The sequence below is a fragment of the Canis aureus genome, chromosome 15, assembly GCF_053574225.1.
Source record: "Canis aureus isolate CA01 chromosome 15, VMU_Caureus_v.1.0, whole genome shotgun sequence".
Lineage (NCBI taxonomy): Eukaryota > Metazoa > Chordata > Mammalia > Carnivora > Canidae > Canis > Canis aureus.
The window spans coordinates 18,944,651-18,965,785 of NC_135625.1; the positions used below are offsets into that span (position 1 = coordinate 18,944,651).

General features: G+C 37.7%; 1 protein-coding gene across 8 annotated transcripts in view; it reads left to right on the plus strand.

Moving 5' to 3' along the window:
- TENM3 (teneurin transmembrane protein 3) overlaps positions 1-21,135 on the plus strand; it is a 603,842-nt gene that overhangs the window by 458,777 nt on the left and 123,930 nt on the right. For all 8 annotated transcript variants that reach the window (XM_077848637.1, XM_077848636.1, XM_077848639.1 and 5 more), the window contains one exon: positions 7,308-7,435. In XM_077848637.1, the coding sequence (XP_077704763.1) occupies positions 7,308-7,435 (128 nt within the window). The remainder of the gene's footprint in view (positions 1-7,307; positions 7,436-21,135) is intronic.

The window sequence follows — 21,135 nt, forward strand, 5'->3', positions numbered from 1 at the left end:
AATCATCTTGAAAGTCTGTTTTCCTACCCTGAGAAAAGGGGAGGAATTACACAAGGTGCCCTCCAAGGCTTCTCCTTACTATTAATGGTTTCAGGGGCTCTGTTAGTCACCCCTGTTTCTCAGGAGCCAGTTCAGCTACAGAGATCCAGGCCTCTAAGATCAACTTTCAGCAAAATATTGAAAAAGTTGAATTATATATTAAATAGCTAAAATCTTCATTTATTCCCTTTCTTCTCAAGCTCCTCTTTTTTTTCCCTCCATGTCCCTGTTTTACTATTAACTGCAAAGATCCATTTCTGCTTCTCTGACAACTCCCCTCACTCCTCACAACTGCAGAAAATAAAAAATTTATTCAGACAAAAAGTGGGATGTTTTAGATAAAATACTACAAAGTGCTATGGTAGTTTTTAATTGTAGGAGGTCCTCTCATGAAGACATTTCAACTAGACTTCAAGGTACTAGTGAGATGTCATCAGAAAGAACTTGGGAACGGTATCCCAGAAGCCAGGAATGACAGGAACAAAGCCATGGAAACCAAGAAGTTAAGGGCAGGATTTCAGTGGTAGACAAGCACATCTGGCCAGTTCGGGGTCCCTGTGATACATTCACATGGTTGCACAACAGATTTCCAGAACTGTTCAATCTTACAAAACTGAAACTCTGCACCTTTTAGACAACTCCCCATTTCCCCTTACCCTGATGCCCAGCAACCACCGTTCTTTCTGCCTCTTTGAGCTTGAACTACTTTAGATAGCCCATATTAGTAGAATCAAAACAGTATTTATCTTTTTGCGACTAACATTTTATGTGACCTTATATCCTCAAGATTCATCTATGTGACAGCCTGTGGCAAGGCTTCCTTCCTTTTTAAGATTGAGTAATAAATATTCCCTTGTGTGTTTATACCACGTATTCTTTCTCCATTCTTCTGTTGATGGGCATTTGGGTTGCTTTTGCCTCTTGACTGTTGTGAATTGTGCTGCTATGAAGATGGATGTACAAATATCTCTTTGAGACCCTGCTTTCAGTTCTTTCTTCAGGGTATATCCAGAAAGGAGATTCTGGATCATATGGTAGTTCCAGTTTCAATGTTTTGTTTTGTTTTGTTTTGTTTTGTTTTTTTGAGGAATTTCCATAGTGTTTTCCATAGCAGTTGAACCGTTTTACAGTCTCATCAGCAGTGCACCAGGGTTCCAGTTTCTGCACACCCTCGCCAAGACAAGTCACAATGTTTTGTTTTATTTTTTTAAAGATTTTATTTATTTATTTATTCATGAAAGACACAGAGAGGGAGACAGGCAGAGGGAGAAGCAGGCTCCCTATGGGGAGCCCGATGTGAGACTCCATCCCGGGTCTCCAGGGTCACGCCCTGGACTGAAGGCGGCACTAAACCGCTGAGCCCCCCCCGGGCTGCCCAAGTCACAATGTTTTTAAACTACAAATCAATCTGATTAAGCTCATGAGTTGACAGTCATTAACCTAGTACATGCATTTGTTTAATCAGATTGTTTTCCTTCGAACACCTGAGATTTGCACTAAGGATGCCTTTTCTTGCTCTTCCCTCTACCTCCTGATGGAGTCACTTACCTTTCTACCCTCATATCTTTCCTAGAGGAGCACCTAGGAGCCTTGTAGAGACGGGCACCTGCAGGGAAGGTTTAGGGAAGATGAAAATAGATGTTCTTTAGTTCTGCTAGGTGTTAGGTGGACTACTCTTCAATAAACATTTAAATTTAAATGTAGTATACAGTTAGAAAACTGTACAAATCATAAGTGAACACACCAGTGGAACCACCACCTGGATAGAAAAGTAAAATATTCCATTCCAGAAGTCCTCTATGGCCTCTCCCAGTTATTCTCTAGGCCCTCTTCCCTAGAGGTAATTACTCTGGTGACTCTTTTTTAAGATTTTTAAAATTATTTTAATTTAAAAAAAAATAAAAAATAAAATTATTTTAATTTATTCATGAGAGACACACAGAGAGAGAGAGAGAGAGGCAAAGACATAGTTTAGAGGGAGAAGCAGGTCCTTTCAAGGAGCCCCATGTGGGGCTCGATCCCGGACCTTAGGATCACACCCTGAGCTAAAGGCAGATGCTCAACCACTGAGCCACCCGGGCATCCCCTCTGGTGACTTGTTCCTACCAGTTAATTTTACCTGCTTTTGAGCTTTATACATATTAGCTTATGCAATATTCATGTTTTTTTTTTTTTTTTTTTTTTTTTTTTGTGAATAGGTTTTCTTGCTCAGTACTGTGTTTGTGAGATATAGCCATGTCATTGCACCTGGCAGTGTCTTACTCATTACATCGGTCTATAGAATTCCTTGTATGACTACCCTATAATTTGTTTATCTTTTTACTGCTGGAAGACATCTGGGTTTCCATTTTGGGGCTATTACAAATAATTTTACTGAGAATATCCTGATTCATGCCTTTTGGTGCTATTTGTATACATATTTCTACTGGATATAGAGACAGACTTTTGTAGACCAGCTGGGGACTTAACCATCATTTCTAAGATATTTCAATATACAGAAAATACATTCTAATTCCAAACAAGCAACTTACAAATGATTTTGCGATTTGCAACCATTTTCAGTGGGTAAAACATCTTGTATTTAGAAGCCCATTTCAACAAATGGACAACATCTGACTCTATGTGCTGCTGTCAAAAAAGAAATAAATCAATTTGTGTTAACATTTTTTAAGTTTCTTTAAATTTAAATTCAGAACAATTGAAGGACAACAGCACAGTATAGGAAAAAGAATCCTGAAATAGGGTCAAGAGATCTTGTATCATAAGTCCTCTTTATATATTTTTTAAAAGGCATTGAGTAGATCGCTAACCTGCTCGTTGCCTGTGTTTCACTTTTACAGCAGAGATGATGACCCCTGTTAGAAGATAACAGACATTGGGGTGCCTGGGTGGGGCAATTGGTTAAGCGTCCAACTCTTGGTTTCATCTCAGGTCATGATCTCAGGGCTGTGAGTTGAAGCCCTACACTAGGCTCCGCACTAGCTACAGAGTCTGCTTGAGATCCTCCTCTTCCCCCCTACCCCCCGCCATGGCTTCTTTCTCTAAAATAAATAAGTAAATACTTTAAAAGAGAGAGAGAGAAGATAATACACATCAAAGTATTTTCAAATATAAAAAACACACTTGGGTAGACATACAATGCTATTGCTCTCATTCACAAATTCCCTTCTTCCTTGGATAACATTTTAGATATGAATGTAGCCCCCATCCCTCATTAAAATCACCCAAAAATTCATGGAAATAGAAATATGAAACATGATATGAGAAACATTTTTTTAAGATTAAACCTACATGAATGCTTTTTGTAACTGTAAAATACACACGTATACTGTTTACATGTAATTCTTAAATTGTTTTAAAGACTCTTAGAAGGGCGCCTGCCTGGCTCAGTAGGTTTGAGTGTCCGACTCTTGGTGTTGGCTCAGGTCATGATTTCAGGGTTCTGAGATCAAGCCCCACGTTGGGCTCTGTACTTTGTGGGGAGTTTCCTTGTCCCTCTCCTCTGCTCCTCCCCCCACTTGTGTTCTCTCTCTCTCTCTCTCTCTTTCTCTCTCAAATAAATAAGTAAAATCTTTTAAGACATAAAATAAAGGGGCTCCTGAGTGGCTCACTGGATTGAGCGAGCATCTGTCTTTGGCTCAGGGCGTGATCCCAGGGTCCTGGGAACCCCACAGGGAGCCTGCTTCTCCTTCTGCCTGTGTCTCTGCCTCTCTCTGTGTGTGTCTCTCATGAATAAATAAATATAATCTTTTAAAAATTAAAATTAAATAAAGACTCTTAGAGTTAACCAAAATAGCCTGTTGTGAATTTCACTCATATCACTATAAAATTTTCTTTCTACAAAAGAGAATACAGTACAGTGGGAAAGTATTTGTATGGAAGAATTGTGCCTGGAATACGCAAACATTACTTAGTGGTATCTCTGCCCATCTTTTGCCATCAAATACCACCTCTACCTTCTGTTTTCTTGATCTAGTAGAAAAACATTATCTAGCCTGTGGCCCTCACAGAAGCCACATTTCACTTTCTTCAATATGGATTCTCAGCCCCCTGGTAGACAGACGGGTGTATCGTGGTGTCCCCTTCATTATCAGAAGGTCTGGGTTTAAGGGCAAACTCCACTATTTGCCTGCTTGAAACCTTAAACTCCCCCAAAGCCTCAATTTTCTCAGATCTAAAATGGAAAAAAAAAAGTAGTCATAGTAAGTATTCATTGGAATCTTTGTGAAGATTCAATGAGATAAAGCAGATGAAGCACCAGCACAACATTTGATACGTGAGAAATGTTTAATGAATGTTTTATTTAAAAAAAAAAAACCGCATCATGATGTTCTAACACCACCTTCCTGCCAGCTGATACTCTTCACCTAAGCTATCTGCCCAGGGGGGTGAGGGACTCTGAAGAGCACAGAGCTCCCAGCCACCCCTTGACACTCTCCACCCAGCCCACTTGGTCATGCGTAAACCAAGGATCACTTTTTACCATTCATGAGTAGTGGCACCAAATGCCTTCCATTGGGGTCAAATCGCCTTTCCAACTCGGGTGTTGGAAGAATTGGGCTCATCCTTCTGTATTTATATATGTATTTTATTTCACTAATCTTTCCCTTATTTGTCTGCCAAGACCTTCCCGTAGTGTTATTGCACAAGTGCTCAGTAATTTCTCGAGCAATTTTTACTTTTATGAGTTTGCTACCTCCCTCTGCCTTCCCCTCTCTCATTTTTGGAACTAGTTTTACTAACACCTTGAATTTGTATAAAAATCTCAAGTTACACATAATGAGGGTCAAGAGCATTACTAAATAGCAAACACCAAGATTTTCAAAGTCCATGGTATCCTAAAACCAAACAACTTGTTGGTCTCTGTTTTCAGTGCAGTGTTAAACAAGATATAATATTATTTGGTGTGGTTCTCATTATACAGCATGTTAAGTAGAACTGGAATTTCATTTTAATGAGATTTTCTGTAAGAAAAAATATATAATAAAGTTATTGCCTATCTGGTAAAAAATAGCTCTCTAAACACAAACATAACATTACTTTCTAACACTTGACATCTGTGGAGGATTGCGTGGATTATCTCTCTTCTTCAAAGTCTATTAAAACCAATAATATAAACAAATTTGTCATTCAGGAAGACTTTTTATGTTACATAAAAGCTCACAATGATGATAAATTATTTTGTGTATAAGTTGACCCTTTTGGAATATTTATCATTGCTATGCCAAAGTATGTCTGTCAAAGCTTTCACTGTATGCAAAAAGAGCTCCCATTATTTTACTCAAAAATTGCTGAAATATACCTAAAACCTTGAAAAATGTATGAAATGATAAATGTTTAGAAAGCACCTGACATTTTGCCACTCAAACACTATGTAATTTAATGCAAAATGACATATGAAGTTATCCCTCCTTACAAGTTGACAGTTTGTGAATTCAAGAATTCTATAACGTATATCTTAATCCTTGAAAAACCAGAGTTTGAAAGGAATTGTTGGCAGATTATAACTTAAGAAGGGGAGTATATACATTTGTTAAAAATATACGGGGTAGATGTAGCTATGTTTGTATCTATGCTTATGGTGATTCTTATTATAGCATAATTTTATGTCAGGAGTTGTTAACAGAAGAACGTGAAACTTATAGAATGCCCTCAAGCTGTTGAATCTTTTTTTTAATTTTTTTTAACTTTAATTAAATAAATAAAATACTAGTGGACTTTTACTCAACTGCTTTTCATATACTATTATGCTAATATAGTCATTAATTACTTATAACACTTTATTCTTGGTTATTTACTTACTTGTTTTATATTTATTAACTTTTCCCTTAAATTACTATATTTTTATCCACAACAGTGTTTTCTTAGATTTGAAAACATCAGAACATAGATTTCATTTATTTGACAGTTATTTAATTTTTTTAATTTTTATTTATTTATGATAGTCACAGAGAGAGAGGGAGAGAGGGGCAGAGACATAGGCAGAGGGAGAAGCAGGCTCCATGCACTGGGAGCCCAATGTGGGATTCGATCCCGGGTCTCCAGGATCGCGCCCTGGGCCAAAGGCAGGCGCCAAACCGCTGCGCCACTCAGGGATCCCTATTTGACAGTTATTAAGGCCTACTTGGGCACTATATAAAATCCATGAGATACAAAAGTGAATGAAAACAGTCTTGCCAAGATGCTTAACCAAGTCGGGGATGGGTACCCCACAAAGTTGGGGCCTACCATCTGAGTGATGAATGAGTATTTTACAATGGATGAAGAGCATAACGGTAGAAGGAACTATTGAGAGGTAGCATGATCTGGTCAGGTGAGTTCAAATAGTTCAGTAATCTAGAGTCTGGAATAAATAAATGAAGTACTGATATACTAAGAACAGTCCTACTATGTACCAGCTGTCCTTAACATATTCTCATAGACTTATCCTGTCTAGAAAGTTCCTGTAAGTTAAGGAAGGTAGGTTTAGCCAAACTCACTTTTTAAGTAAAACTGATGTTAATAATGTTCTATCATTTGTCCAAAGCTAAATCCTAAATTGAGGATTAGACCAAAGTCTAACTCTGTCTAAAGCCCTTGCTCTTTATACTGTGCCAGTTTAACTATGTTACTACATATATTGCATATTTAATGAAGGCTTGCCTTTTGTAGTCATCACACTGTTTCTAAGATTTTCAGACCCACATCAGAAACTGTACATGAAATTACCTAACATGTAGTATGTTGCTTCATCTGTGCCTTGATGAATTGAATGTCATAAACTCATCTTAAATTTAGAATATTCAAATATTACAATATTTTATGCATCTAAATCCACTCTGATCATTTCATATGCCAGCTAATTTATCTGAGAGACCAGTTGTTACTTTTTACCTTCATCCAAATGAATAGGTCATGTTTCTTGAGAATATAGGGATGCTGCAACTAAGCATTACACATGTGCAAGTGGCTTGTGGTCAAGCAAGTTTGGCGGAGGCTGCTCTAGAGCATTCTCCCGCTTACCTAAGTGACAGTGAGGTGTGGATTCAGATAAAACAGAGCAGATAATGATGCATTCTAATCCTATCGATATTTTACTGCATTGTTACTTACATTGCATTTGTGTGAGGAACTGTTTCTTTTCTAGTTTTTTAAATGCAATGATCTTTGTTGTTTCAGAACATGGAAATTTTAACTTTACATATGAATCTTGTTATCAACATGTTACCATTTGCTATACTGGCTAAAAAACAGCAGACCTTTAAACAACATGTATTCTTTGCCCCCAGCAATGCATCTCTTTGGCCTCAATTGGCAATTACAGCAAACTGAAAATGACACATTTGAGAATGGAAAAGTGAATTCTGATACTATGCCAACAAACACTGTATCATTACCTTCTGGCGACAACAACAACAACGGTAAGAGAAAGAATTCTGTGTCTTGTGTGTTTCTTTAACATCTCTTTTCCATAAATTTATTTTTATCCATGTCACATCCCGTTATATCGGGGAGAGGGAAAAGATTTTGAAATACAGATGTCATCTTTTAATGAGGGGTTTTTATTCATTTACTTGAAAGATTGGAAGTTCACAGTTTTATTAGAGGAATAATGCAGTTTTCTGCTTTCTGATTTGATGGCTAGACTTTTCCAGCTTTCCCTCTTGCAAGTGGGTATTTTGTTTTATTTTTAGCCTGTAAATAGGCTACAATTCAGTATATCATCTCAGATACTATATCTTGGGTGTATGAAGCTTTTCTCATTCAACTAACATATGGAGTTGAAATACCATATTAATTTTGTTATAAAGCTTTGAAATACAAAACACATTAAAGGATATAATTTATTGACCTTTCCTCCGCTTGCCCTTTCTTCTGTAAACCTTCAACAAAGTTTGCACTTTGGGCTAACAGACTTTCACATCCTTTGGTTCTGAATTTAAAACAGAATTTAAGAAGTTTAAGAATGCTTTCTTTCATTTTTCCATATAAAAACCCAGGAAAATGTATATATACATGTGTATATTTATATTATAATTACCTGTGTTATTTTGATATATGTGTGTGTGTGCGTGTGTGTGTGTGTAACTTTTGACACTTGGCATCCTCTGACTTTTTGCAAAACTCGTAATACTTTATATCTCAAAACAACCAGAGCAAGATACCTTTTTTTTGTCATGTAAATATATCATCTGCCTTTAAGCATTTCCCAAGCTTTTCTTTCCCCTTTGTTTCTTCTTATCTCGTGTATTTGTATTCTGCTTTGGCATCAATTATGTTCATCCTCATGTGGCTAGTTTCTTTGCAAGACTAGAAAGAAGCTATTGTGTATTTATAGATAATATATATTTATTTATATTTATATATACACTGCTGTTTCACATGGACCCATTCACCATGACTAATGCTTTTATCTTTTTTGGTTGTTGTTGTTCTCTGTTTTCTCATCTTCTGTTTTATTTTAACAATAATGCTTTATGGCATTTCTCTTTCTTCTTAGGGGGCCTGAGGAATTTTAGAAGATGTTAGATTTTCATCATCATAATAAATACCCTTAGCCCCACACCTGTATGGAGCCTTTTGATATAAAGCTCCATGTGTCCCAAGAAACAATAAGCTGGTGACTAATACGTCACCACACCTGAAGACATGAAAACTGTAGGTGGGGGAAATTTCAATTAAGTAAACAATGGTTTAATTTTTTTATACGCTGATAACACAGACGAACTGATCAAGTAACTACACAGAAATTAAGAGCATTTATTTTTGGTTCATGTAGATTGAAATGTAGCCTTTCTCTTAAAGTAGATAGTTTCTGCAAAAAGAGCCTGATGGCACTGACCACATACGGAGGGAATTTTTTTTTTTTTTACAGACTCAAAAAATTAGACTAAAATGAGAAAGGCTTGTTATAGACCTGTCTTATTTTACAGCCTCCTAAGCTTTTATTATGGTTAAGACAAAAATGGAGCACAACTAATTAGTTTCACAGTACTTGAGCAGCGCCTACTAAGAGAGCGATGGGTTGAGAGGTGCTCTCACAGCCTAGTACTGGTTCCTGGTGTTCGTCAGTTACTTTGTAACCTTGGTCAAGGTGCTTAGTGATTCAGATCTGCAAGAAGATTTTAGGACAATCCTGGAATATACTGTCTGGGATCATAGCAGATCCAGGCATTTGAAAGAGCATCAGTGCACATGGCCTCAGAAATTCTGCAGAACTAACAGAGTTGTAAACTGTTCTCTAGGACTGCAGTGAGAAATCCATGTTATGTCATGATCCACAGACCCCTGCACACATACATCTGAAATACGTTTCCCAAAATAATGCTTATCCTTATTTCATGAAATGCACCCTGGTTTCCTTACTCTCTTGGGTTTCCGTTTATACCAGTGCTTCTTGACACTCACTCAAAGGATTTCACACTTTACGAGGGATTGTGGTCCACAGTTTCCAAAACACTGCTCTGAAAATCCTTCCGTCTAGAAGAGACTGAGGTTCCCCCACAGGATTATAGAATGCACTGCGTACAAGTGATGTGTGCCTATAGAACTATATATACATGGAAGCAGGATTCCTTCTTCCTACCCTTGTAAAGAAGCCCCCCACAGAAGGAACCAGAAACAAATGTCCCAAGGTGAGTTAGGTACTCTGGAGAAAAACTGACCTTCCAGCCTGCCAACAGGCCTGGGGGTTCATAGACATTTCTCCTTGTGGAAGGAAGGCTATCTCTGGGCTCAGACCTCGTCCACAAAATGTGAACTAATTAGTAGTCACTTGTCTTGTTTATTATTTCTCGAAGAGCAACCCCCTCAAAAAAAAAAAAAAACTAAACTAAATTGTAAGAAATTCTTATTTCTGTTTTTCCAAGTAAATATTCTTGGTGTGTATCTCTTAAATACTTATGGGGCGCAGGGGGACATGAGGGGACTGTATTTACAAGAAGGAGGGGGGTAGCTTAAAATCATGGCTTTTAAACCTCTGTGATGATCCTGCACTGTCCATACACCATCATGCACTGCCTCAGTTTTATAAACTATCCAGAGAAGCATATCACATCATCTCTTTAGAAATTCTAGATTACAGCCCTTAGGAGAGCCTTAGAATTCTGAACAAAGCTCACTAGGAGAATTAACTGTGCTAAACATAATGAGACCATTGATTCACAGCTTGTAAGTACAATACTTTTGTTTTTGCGGTCCTATTTTATTCTTACTTTATAAGCATAATTATAAGGAACAGTCATGGTGCTAAGGCTTCAGTAAACTCCCTGCTTGCTTTTAAGCTCATTTGAACAGAAGCTTCTAAGTGGTATTTAGTATATAAAAGCAGAATTTCTGTTGTATGCTCTGAGCTTTTACTGATTATTCCCTAGACCATCTTTGACTACAAATTTTAGAGATGGGATGTCAGATGTGTGGGGTCTCAGGCAATGGACAATGTGAATGAAGAGGTGAGAATGAGGTTTTTGAACTTCTAATACCAGTCTCTCTCCAGAAACTGAAATTATTCCCCTGGACCAAGAAATTCGTTTAGCCTAATGTACTGGAAAGAATCACACAGGCCTATATTCAGATCCTAGCTCCTTCATTTATTTACTTTGTAACCTTGAACAAGTTACTTAACCTCTTGGAGCCTCAATTTCCTCACATGTAAAGAGGGAATCATAATCCCCATCTCCCAGCTCACTGACTGCCGGCAATCTGGCAGGCCTACTCCATTTCCCTTGCAAACTCCCTTCCATTCCACACTTGTCAGCAGTGGTTCCAGATCGTCTTACGGTACTCAAAACCCCAGCCCTCTCAACAGATGGACCTTTCTATTCAACAACAAATAGAAGCCTTCTTAGGAAGTTCTCTTTAATTTCTTGTAAACAAATCTCCGTTCCCATGCGTGTCTGGATCTGTGCTTTGCTTCTCTTTGCCCTGTATTCAAGGCTCATCTTTCCATGAGTATTCTCAATCCCATTCTGGATCTTCAAAAATTTACCCCCTGTTGCCACCTGTCATCAACATGTGAGCCTACTGAGGCCTCTCAACATCTTAAAAAAGAAAACAAAGAAACCCTTGACTCTACTTCCTGCTCCAGCTCTACCCTGTTTTTCCCTTCTCCCTTCACATCCAAGGAGCACAGCATCTGTATTCACCTCATGCATTTCTTCACTTTCCATGTACTCCTTTGTCACAGCTCTTCTCAACCACCACGCGTTAAAACCAATGCTTTCGAGGGTTGTCAATTGCTGTGTCAGTAGCATCAGTGAACACTCTTCAATCTTTATCATATTTGAATTCTTGGTAGTATTAATAGTTAGCCTAGCCCTCCTAATTGAAATGCTCTTCTCTCTTAGCTTCCGTGGTACTGCGTTCACCTTGGCTCTCTTCCTGACCCTTTGGCAGTGACTTCTCGGTTTGTTGAGTTGACTCCTCTTTCTCTGCCTGTTCTCCCCACATTGGCATTACTCAGGACTCTGCTCTTTTCACAATATGATTCCTCTGGGTTCTCTTATCAGCTCTCCAGGTGTCCATCATGTTCTGTGTGCTCTGTGCTATGTTACATTCTGGGTGCTCCCAAATCAATATATGCAGCATAGATATTTCTGTCTCTTTGAACTCCATATAATCAACTATGTAAAATCTATCCTAGTACCTTTGGAACTTATCCACCTGGGTGTCGTCCAAGCATCTCAAACTTCATGAGTCTAAGACTGAATCCTTCAACTACTTTGGCTCTCTATGACTACATAATAAGGCATATCAAGATTGAGTGGCTTAAGAGAACAGTTGATATTACCTCTTATGATTCTGTAGATTGATTGGGAAATTCTTATGTTTGTGCCTGGGTGTTTCATGCAGCTGCTTTCAGATGTCAGCTGGGGCTGTTGGAAAGCTCCACTGAGCTGGAAGTCTAAGGTGGCTCATTCTCATGGCTGGCAGTTGGTGCTGTGTGTTGGCTGGAGCTCAACTGTGGCTGTTGACCAGAGCATTCCACGCGGCTTGGACTTCTCAGCACATAGCAGCTGGTTCTGGAGAGAAGTATCCCAAGAGGGAGCATTCCGGGAGACCCACACAGAAGTTATGAACCTTCTCACTTTGGACATCGGACACGATGTCACTTCTACTACATCTTCTTGGTCAGGAAAGTCAGTAAGATCAGCTCGGATTCATGGGAAAGGAGAATTAAACTTTCCCTCTTGTGTGGGGAAATGGCAGGGATTCGTTTCATAAGAGCATGTGGGATGGAAGATATTATGGTGGCCATCCTTTGGGAAATATAGTTGCCGTATCATCTCTCTTTCCAGATGTGTCTTTCGTTCAGGGCTTTTTGTGTCAGGAAATGGCATCATCATTCACCTAGTTACCTGGGCCAGAAGTTTAGGAGTCATGCCTAACTCCTCTCTCACTTCCATATTCAATCATCTAGTTCTGTGGGTTCCAAGTCCACAGTATCTCTTAGATCCATCTTCTCTCACCTGGATTATAGAAGCACCTTCTGTCTGGGCTGTTTCGTCTCTAGTGTTGCTCACAGTCTTCAAACACGAATCTGACATATCCGTATCCTGCCTGATCCACTCCAGTGACCTAGACTCCAGTCAGGTGCCTTTAAATGACTTCCAAGGCTCTCACAATCTGGCTGTTCATCATACCATCCTCTAATACAGAAGCAGTAGAGGAGGGAGATAGAGTATAGGCTTTTAAGCCAAGCCTGCTGGCTTTACTTCCTCATTCTGATCATTCACGGCTTGGTTACTTGGGACAAGGTATAAATTACTTCTTTTGCCTTAAGTTTTCTCATCATTAGAACAGTCTTAAAAATTCAGTGGAAATACTTTAAATGAAAAAAAGAAAAAGGAAATACTTAAAATAGTGTGGAGTACATAACAAGTGCTTGAAAAATGTTAGTGGCTCTGCTCTTACTACTTAATGTATGTCTTCTTTGCTGGAGTAGGAAGCTCAGATTATATGCGTTTTCTGTCCCAAGGTCTCAGCACAGTTATCAACATACAAAAGGTGCTCAGTTACTGTTTGTCAAATGAATAGATGAAAATAGTATAACTAAATGCTATAGACTATAAAAAAGGGCCCAACACAGTGCCTTGCAAAGTATACACAAAACAAATCTTGGTTACAGCCTAGTGGTTAAGAATTCAAGGTCTGCCACCTACTTTAGGTGGCTTTACATAAATTGCCTTCCCTAACCTACTATTTCTCCATGGGATAGTACTGAGGTTTAAATCAAATAATACATGTAGGCTTCCAGGCAGTGACTGGGACATGATGAGTATTTGATACATGTCAATAATTATTAGTTCACTCTTTTTAACATAATTCTAGATAATGCACTTGTAATTTGTAGCGGAACTTTTTTAAGAAGATCTTTAAATCAGCATCAAGAATATTCTCTAAAGCAATAATAGATATCTTATTGTTAGTTATTTTTAGTTATTTGGATTTTATGAAAGGAATCTTACTTTGTTTTGTTGTGGGTTTTTTTTAAGATTTTATTTATTCATGAGAGACATAGAGAGGCAGCGACAGGCAGACAGCTTCTCCTGTGGGGATCCTGATGCAGGACTCGATCCCAGGACCCCAGGATCATGACCTGAACCAAAGGCAGATGCTCAACCACTGAGCCACCCAGGTGCCCCTATGAAAGGAATCTTATCCTTAATACTCCTTTGAATGCATAGTATGGTACATTTATTTATTGAGCATATACTATGTGCCATGCACAGAGCAAGGCTCTGAGAATATAGCAGTGGAAAAAAAAAAAAAGATAGTCACAGTTGTTCTCAAAGCATGTGAATTGCTAGGCAAAACAAATCAAACAGGCAATTACAATGAGTTAGCAAATGCATACATAGTAGGGAAAAATAGAGGGTACCGTGGCAGGATATTTCAACACTGTCTTTATTTGAAAGGAACAATAAGACAAATGCCAAAATTTAGCATAGGATAGTTTGAAACAATATAAGACAAATAAAAGGCCATAAATTTTGGCTGGTGTAACTCTGGCAAATTACTTCTCCAATCAAAAACAACCAAAAACAAAAACAACCGCTTCTTATGTACAAACTTCCAGTTATAAGTTATGGAGTATAGTATATAGCATGGTGGTCACAGCTAATAATATTGTATTGGATATTTGAAAGTTGCTAAGAGAATAGATTTTTTTAAAAAATTTAGTTAACATACAGTACAATATTGGTTTCTGGAGTAGAATTCAGTGATTTATCACTTACATACAACACCCAGTGCTCATCACAATGAGTGCCCTCCTTAACACCCATCACCCATCTAGCTCATCCCCCAACCACCTCTCTGCATCAACCTTCAGTTTGTTCTCCATCCTTAGGGATCTCTTATGGTGTGTCTCCCTCTCTAAGAGAGTAGATCTTAAATGTTCTCATCACAGGAAAAAAGTGGTGATTATGTGAAGTGATGGCTGTTAAAAAGACTTGCTGTGGTGATTACTTCGCACTGTAAACAAATACCAAATCGCTGTATTGTACTTCTGAAACTAATAGAATGTTTTATGTCAATTTTATATGAACAAAAAAATTTTAAACTCCTTTTGAGTACAAATTTAAACACTACATATATATGTGTGTATGTATATATACATAGAGAGATTCATCTTGTCTAAACGAAATAATTCAAATACTTTTAAAATTTTACATTATTGTTCATCATGTATGAATTTTCTCAGATTCTGAAAAATTTCAGAGACTTAATTTTATAGCAAGTTAAAGATTGCCTGTGATTTGAAGAAATGGGCTAACAGGGTTGCAGGTACCTTGACTTTTATTCAATATTGTTTATACTATTTGTGTTGCAGTGTGTAATAGTTCCTTAATTAGGTGCTATATTGATCTAGTTCATTAAACTGTGTTCATGAGGTATTTATGTTTTAATTCACTTCGCCTGTGATGTAACACTCGGTATCCACAGTGTTAAGTTATGGCATGTGGTTGTTTATAAAAGAGAGGTTCTTTCAGAGATCTCAAAGACAGGCTATGAGTCCAAGGTTAAGTCATAGAATTAGAGGGTGGGCTATTGATTGTCTGTAAATGCCTAACCTTGCTTCCTGACATCTTAATTATTAGTGCCTCTGTGGGACTTCGGATGATATTATCATTTACCCTCCTCAACAATTGAGTTAGACTTTTTACAGTTGGATTTCTTTTCTGTCTTTCCATTTTAATAATGATGGGTGTGTTTACTCTCATCATAGGCAGGCAGCAGATTCATGATATGGATGGCAAATTATTTAGTAGTTTGCACCTTTGGGTGGTTGTTTCCTGATATCCCAAAATACTTTTCAGACAGGTACCAAACCTCCTAATTACCAGTATGGATTAAACATTCCATTTTGTCCTTATCACATCTAGGGCTGGCAAATTATTATTTATATGATATCTCAGAGTTCAAGGCATTGTTAATGCATTATCTGAAAAAAATGCCAATTTTACTGGGGAAAAAAATGTACTGATGCGTTTGCCTATAGACTGGGGATCACCTAAGAGGGAGAGGAGTAACAATAGCTTTGGGGATGTGGCCTCTTTCTGTTTTCACAGTCTGACAACCGTGTTTTAAGACGTTGAGACGTTGTGACACATACTTACTGATGAAAGGGAAAATCACAGTTAGTAGGTAAAAAAGACCGCTAGTGGTTCCCACATTCAGGCACAACAGGAACCCTGGAAAAAAATCTTCAAGATGATACCCTATTGTGTTTGAAGACATGATACACCTCACTCGTACTGTGAAGGCTTTAATTGGTTTGATTCCTAACCTACGAGCTTTGAGTTTAGAATAACTACAGGGCGCTCTGTTGCCCTGGCTATTTTTTTTTCTCCTCCATTTTTCCTCCTTTTTCTCTTAGTAAAACCTACAAACAACCTTACTGTTTCCTATGATCATTCCCAGGTTCAGGCTCTGGGGGTTAAGGATGGAGTGATCTCAGTAAGGGAGGATAGAGAGCACCAGAACTGGCCCTCCTTTTATATCCTCTGAAGCCAAAGTTTTCTGGAATTCAGGACATGATGAAAGACATCTGTGGCCAGGCTTTTATCTGAGAGGACTGATGAGCTTCAGAGGAAAAGGTTGTGGGAGTATTTACAAGTTTATCAAACTGTGTCAATGGCTCACTGACTTCCAGGGGTGTTTCCAATCAATAAAGAGCATTTGAAAACGCTAACAGGAATGACCACACTTGACTTGGCCAAATGAGAGAGAAGCCAGGACTTGAAAAGCAGTCGTGCAGAATTTAAAAAGGCAAAGCCCTTTCACAAAACTATGGTCCCCTGACATTCACACTAGAGACTGTAGCAGGAATGTGACACTAATCTAAGCTGCCGGTTCCGTGGATTTAAGTAGAGAAAAGTCAACGAGGTCCTTGAATCTCTACATCACTGATTATAATGAGAGGTCAGGGCCGCATCTACCTTTTAGAAGAGACATTGTAGGACTTTAATTCAAAACAAATTCATTCGAAATGGTCTCACAATTGGAAGCAAATAGAAGTGGCTGGGTACTTTAAAGTGAAAAGAGCCATATTTCTTTTTTTTTTAAGATTTTATTTATTTATTCATGAGAGAGACACAGAGAGAGAAGCAGAGACATGGGCAGAGGGAGAAGCAGGTTCCCCACCGGGAGCTGATGCGGGACTCGATCCCAGGACTCCAGGATCATGACCTGAGCCAAAGGCAGACACTCAACCACTGAGCCACCCAGGCACTGTGAGAAGATTTATATTTCATAAGAAAAGCTAGACTAGATGCATGATCTTCAAACCATTTAGTGCTTGTGACTTAAAACAAAATATGAGTGCAAATTTAAATTTTATTTCCTGCAACTGTGAGACTCATAAATGTTGTAAAAACCTGCTTTATAGTAAATTGTGCTTATAACTATTAGTTGTATGCATTTGACTGAAATCACCTAATCTTTATATAAATACATGAGATGTTTTTGTAACTATTTAAAGTATAAAAAAGCAAAAACGTATTGAAAATACCTCACTAAATGAGACAAGTAGGGACTTTTCCCAATAGTTCATGTATTCATGGGTGGATATTATTATTACAAAAGCAAAGCAAGATTCAGTATCAATTTTATTCCCATTTCTTTTTTTATAAATACAAATAGAAGAAATCTCACTACAAAATAAACAGATGGGAAGGAAAGGATTTTTTTTAGAGTGAGCCATTTGACTCTTTGAAATCCTTATTAGTCATATGTCAAAAATTACATTGTGATCTATTTCTAAAAGGTGTGTTTCGCAGTCTACAAGCTGTTTTATCACCTTTCTTCGTCAGTCTTATTGAAAACATAGAACTGACAACTAACTGCTCTCAAAAAATATTTGTTACCAAGTCTTCCAAATCCACCCATTTCTCAGCATCTGTGAAGTGTACCCATTTAAGCCTTCCCAAGGCTTAGCAACATACTACTAATTGTACCTGTTACTCTTTTACTTTGTGGCTGTTTAATCTGGTAAACACAGAATGGTGTGGAAAATGGAACCTCTGTTCATTTTAATTCACCTTTGTGATTATAATATCTCTTGAATTCTTTTGTTGTAGCATATGCTTTAAATACCTCTAATTAGCTCATTTAATTTATGGGAAATACTATATAATTTACTGACAGATCTAGGACTCACTAAAATCAAACTTTCTGTTAGAAAAAGTCTGACTTTTTTCAGTTCAAATACAGTAATAAACATTTTTGTCACCGTCATCACAGTTCTGAATTCCTACTCTAAGTAGATGGTAGAGAGAGCATGAATCCTTGCCATGAGTTTGGCAATTGGATCAAACAAGGCATCACTGCTTTTAATATTTCTTACCATAAGGATGTTCTCTCTGCAATCATGAAACTCTTGTGCCAGTGAAAAGTAGCTCTGCCAGTGGTTGGGATGGATGATGAGGTCACCGAACATGTTCTCTTTCCCTCTTGATGTACCAGGCTTCAAAACCTACCAACACTCTTAAATATTCCAATTCTTTTTTTTTTTAAGATTTTATTTATTTATTCATGAGAGACACACAGAGAGAGGCAGAGACACAGGCAGAGCGAGAAGCAGGCTCCATGCAGGGAGCCCAACGTGGGTCTCGATTCTGGGTCTCCAGGATCACACCCTGGGCTGAAGGCGACAGCACTAAACCGCCAAGCCACCCGGGCTGCCCAAATACTCCAATTCCTAATGCCGCACTTTGTTTTTGATAGAAATACATGCAAGACAGGGAAAGACACGAAGTCACTACCTTGTGTTGATGATGTCTCAAATAAAGAAGGCTTCATCAACAAAGATTCTTTCAATTTTGCCTTAGTTTGGCACGTTAGAAGCTTTGTGCTTAAGACAGTGTGTCATAGTGAGATTCTGAATACGTGAGAGGTATGCACTTCTGTGGTAAAGAGAGTCTACAAATAGAAATTGTTGAGGTTCTAGAAATTAATTCCCTTAAAGCAGACTATTTCTTCCCTCACTGAAAATCTTCAGGAGAAAAAGGAGAGGAGGAAGGAGGGATGGAGAGAGGGAAGGAAGGAAAACAATTCTTCATGTAGTCTTCATACCTGGGGGTATGAGTCTTCTTCTTTGAAGACTCCTGGACTAAGTGACCTCCATGGGCCCTTGAACCCTAAGATGCTATGATGTTATGATTAGTGAGTCTTTTTCATTACAGAGACAAGAAAACCATTATCTCAACTATTACTGCCCCCATTCAAGTACATCCAATCAACCCTGGTTATTTTGTTTTACAAATGAAAGAGCATTCTTTGTGAAAAAGAACCACCTGTTTAATTGCTATGGGACTAATTGGATAAGTAAATACACATATTGACACAACGGTACACACACATATCATTTCTATGAGAAAAATCTTAACCCTTTGAAATCAATATATGATGAAAGCAACAAAGCAAAACCTGAAACCCTTCAAGTCGCCACTTGATTATGATTTCCAAAGCTAATGCTTGGGCAAAGATGATGTTTGGGGAAAAAAATTCTGTGATTAGCCCTCTTGTATGCTTACCAGCACTCAAAGTGCAAGTATGCTATTAAAGCTGCTTAAAAAAATCCTGCTATTTATAGCAGGATTATGTAAGATCAACATCATTGAGTAGATTAAATCACACAGGCTTCAGAAAATAACAATAGAACTTGTTAATAACAAGAAAGTGTAATGATAGCCTTAGTAATGTGGGAACTTGATGAATGCATCCAAATATGAACTATTTCCATATTTATACATGACGTGTACCAACCAGTCTTCATGCGAAAAAGGACTACTACTTTATTCAGTGTTTTAGAAATGGTTTCGTGTGGAAGCCAACCAAAAGACAAAAACCTATTAGGAATTTAGTATAAATCATAACCCAAAGAATATCCCATTATGGCAGTTTTTGTTTCATAAGAACTGGTCATTTCTTCCTAATAAAAATGAGTATTGGGGTGCCTGGGTGGCTCAGTTGGTTGAATGTCTGCCTTTGGCTCAGATCGTGACCTCAGGGTCCTGGGATCCAGTCCTGTGTCAGGATCCCTACTCAGCAGGGAGTCTGCTTCATCCTCTCCCTCACCCCTGGCTCCTGCACTTGTGCGCGCTCACTCTCTCTCTCTCTCTCTCTCTCTCCCTTCCTCAAATAAATAAATAAAATCTTAAAAAAAAAAAAAAAAAGTATAGAAAAACCTGTAACTTTATATCCTAAAATTGAAAGCTTAAGCAGATTCTCTAGAGTGGTTCAGTGGGCTACCCCATCTGATTTTATATGAATTAGACAAATTCAAAACTCAGTAATTTAAAATAATATTTCTTTTAATATAAAGCAAAGATTTTACTGATGACTGTATTAAGACACGTAGTTTTGTATTTCTGCAGACCTCAATTTGGATCTTGAATTGACCACTCACTTTGGGAAAGTAATTTACTTCTCTGAGGCTTAGTTTCTTCATCTCAAAATAGTATCCACCTCATGGATTTTTTTTTTTTAATTCACAACAGATAATACTGTGAAACTACCCGACATATCATAGGCTTTCAATAAAAGTTCTATTTCTCTTTCCAACCTCTTTAATCATTTCATTAAGAGCTAATATATGGGGGCACCTATGTGGCTCAGTTGGTTTGAGCGTCCAATTCTTAATTTCAGCTTAGAGTTGTGAGATCACATCATGCATCCTCTGTGCTGCGCATGGAGTCTGCTTAAGATTCTCTCTGTATTTGTCTTCCCTTCTCTCCCCACCCTACTCTCTCTCTCCCTCTTTAAAAAAAAAAAAAAAAGGCTAATTTATGACGTATATAGGTGCTAATTGCAGAGAAGCATCCAAGATGTGAAGTATAATTTGTCCTCAGCTATTTAAATTTTTCTATGAATAAAGAAAGATGTCTAACTAGATTGGAAGCAAACATAATCTCTGGGTGGTAGGATTCTATTTTTATCTTTGTATTTACCTCTTTGTTCTAATTTTGCTAAAATGAATATGTATTACTATTGTAAAATAAATATTTAATATTTCAATGAATGATGTAGTTTATAATCTATGAGCTGATACATAAAAAAACACAAGGATTACTATAATCCAGTTTTTCATTTTTATTCCCTCGAGCATATTATATTACTAAATTATTAGTTAAAGAAAAATAGACTTGGTAGCAGAAGCGTTAAGAACTGCCACGGTTATGGACATCAGGAGAGAAGAGGAGGTGGGATTGTAAATAATGATTTTTCGTTAAGCTTTCTCATGTCATACCTGGGTTATTGCAACTATAACCTATCTTATCTCTCCACTTGCAGGCTTCTCACTATGGTAGTTCCCCTTTACCTGCAGAGTATGTGTTCCAAGACCTCCAGTGGATGCCTAAAACCACAAATCATACCGAACTTTATATATATTGTGTTTTTTCTGTACATAACCGTGATAAAATTTAATTTATAAATTAGACACAATAAGAGATTAACAATAACCAACCGTAAAATAGAGCAGTTACAAAAATATACTGTAATAAAATTTATTTAAATGTGGTCTCTCTCTCTCAAAATATCTTACTGTCCTTACCCTTCTTTTTGTGCTAATGTGGGTTGATAAAATGCCTCTGTGACAAAATGAGGTGAGAT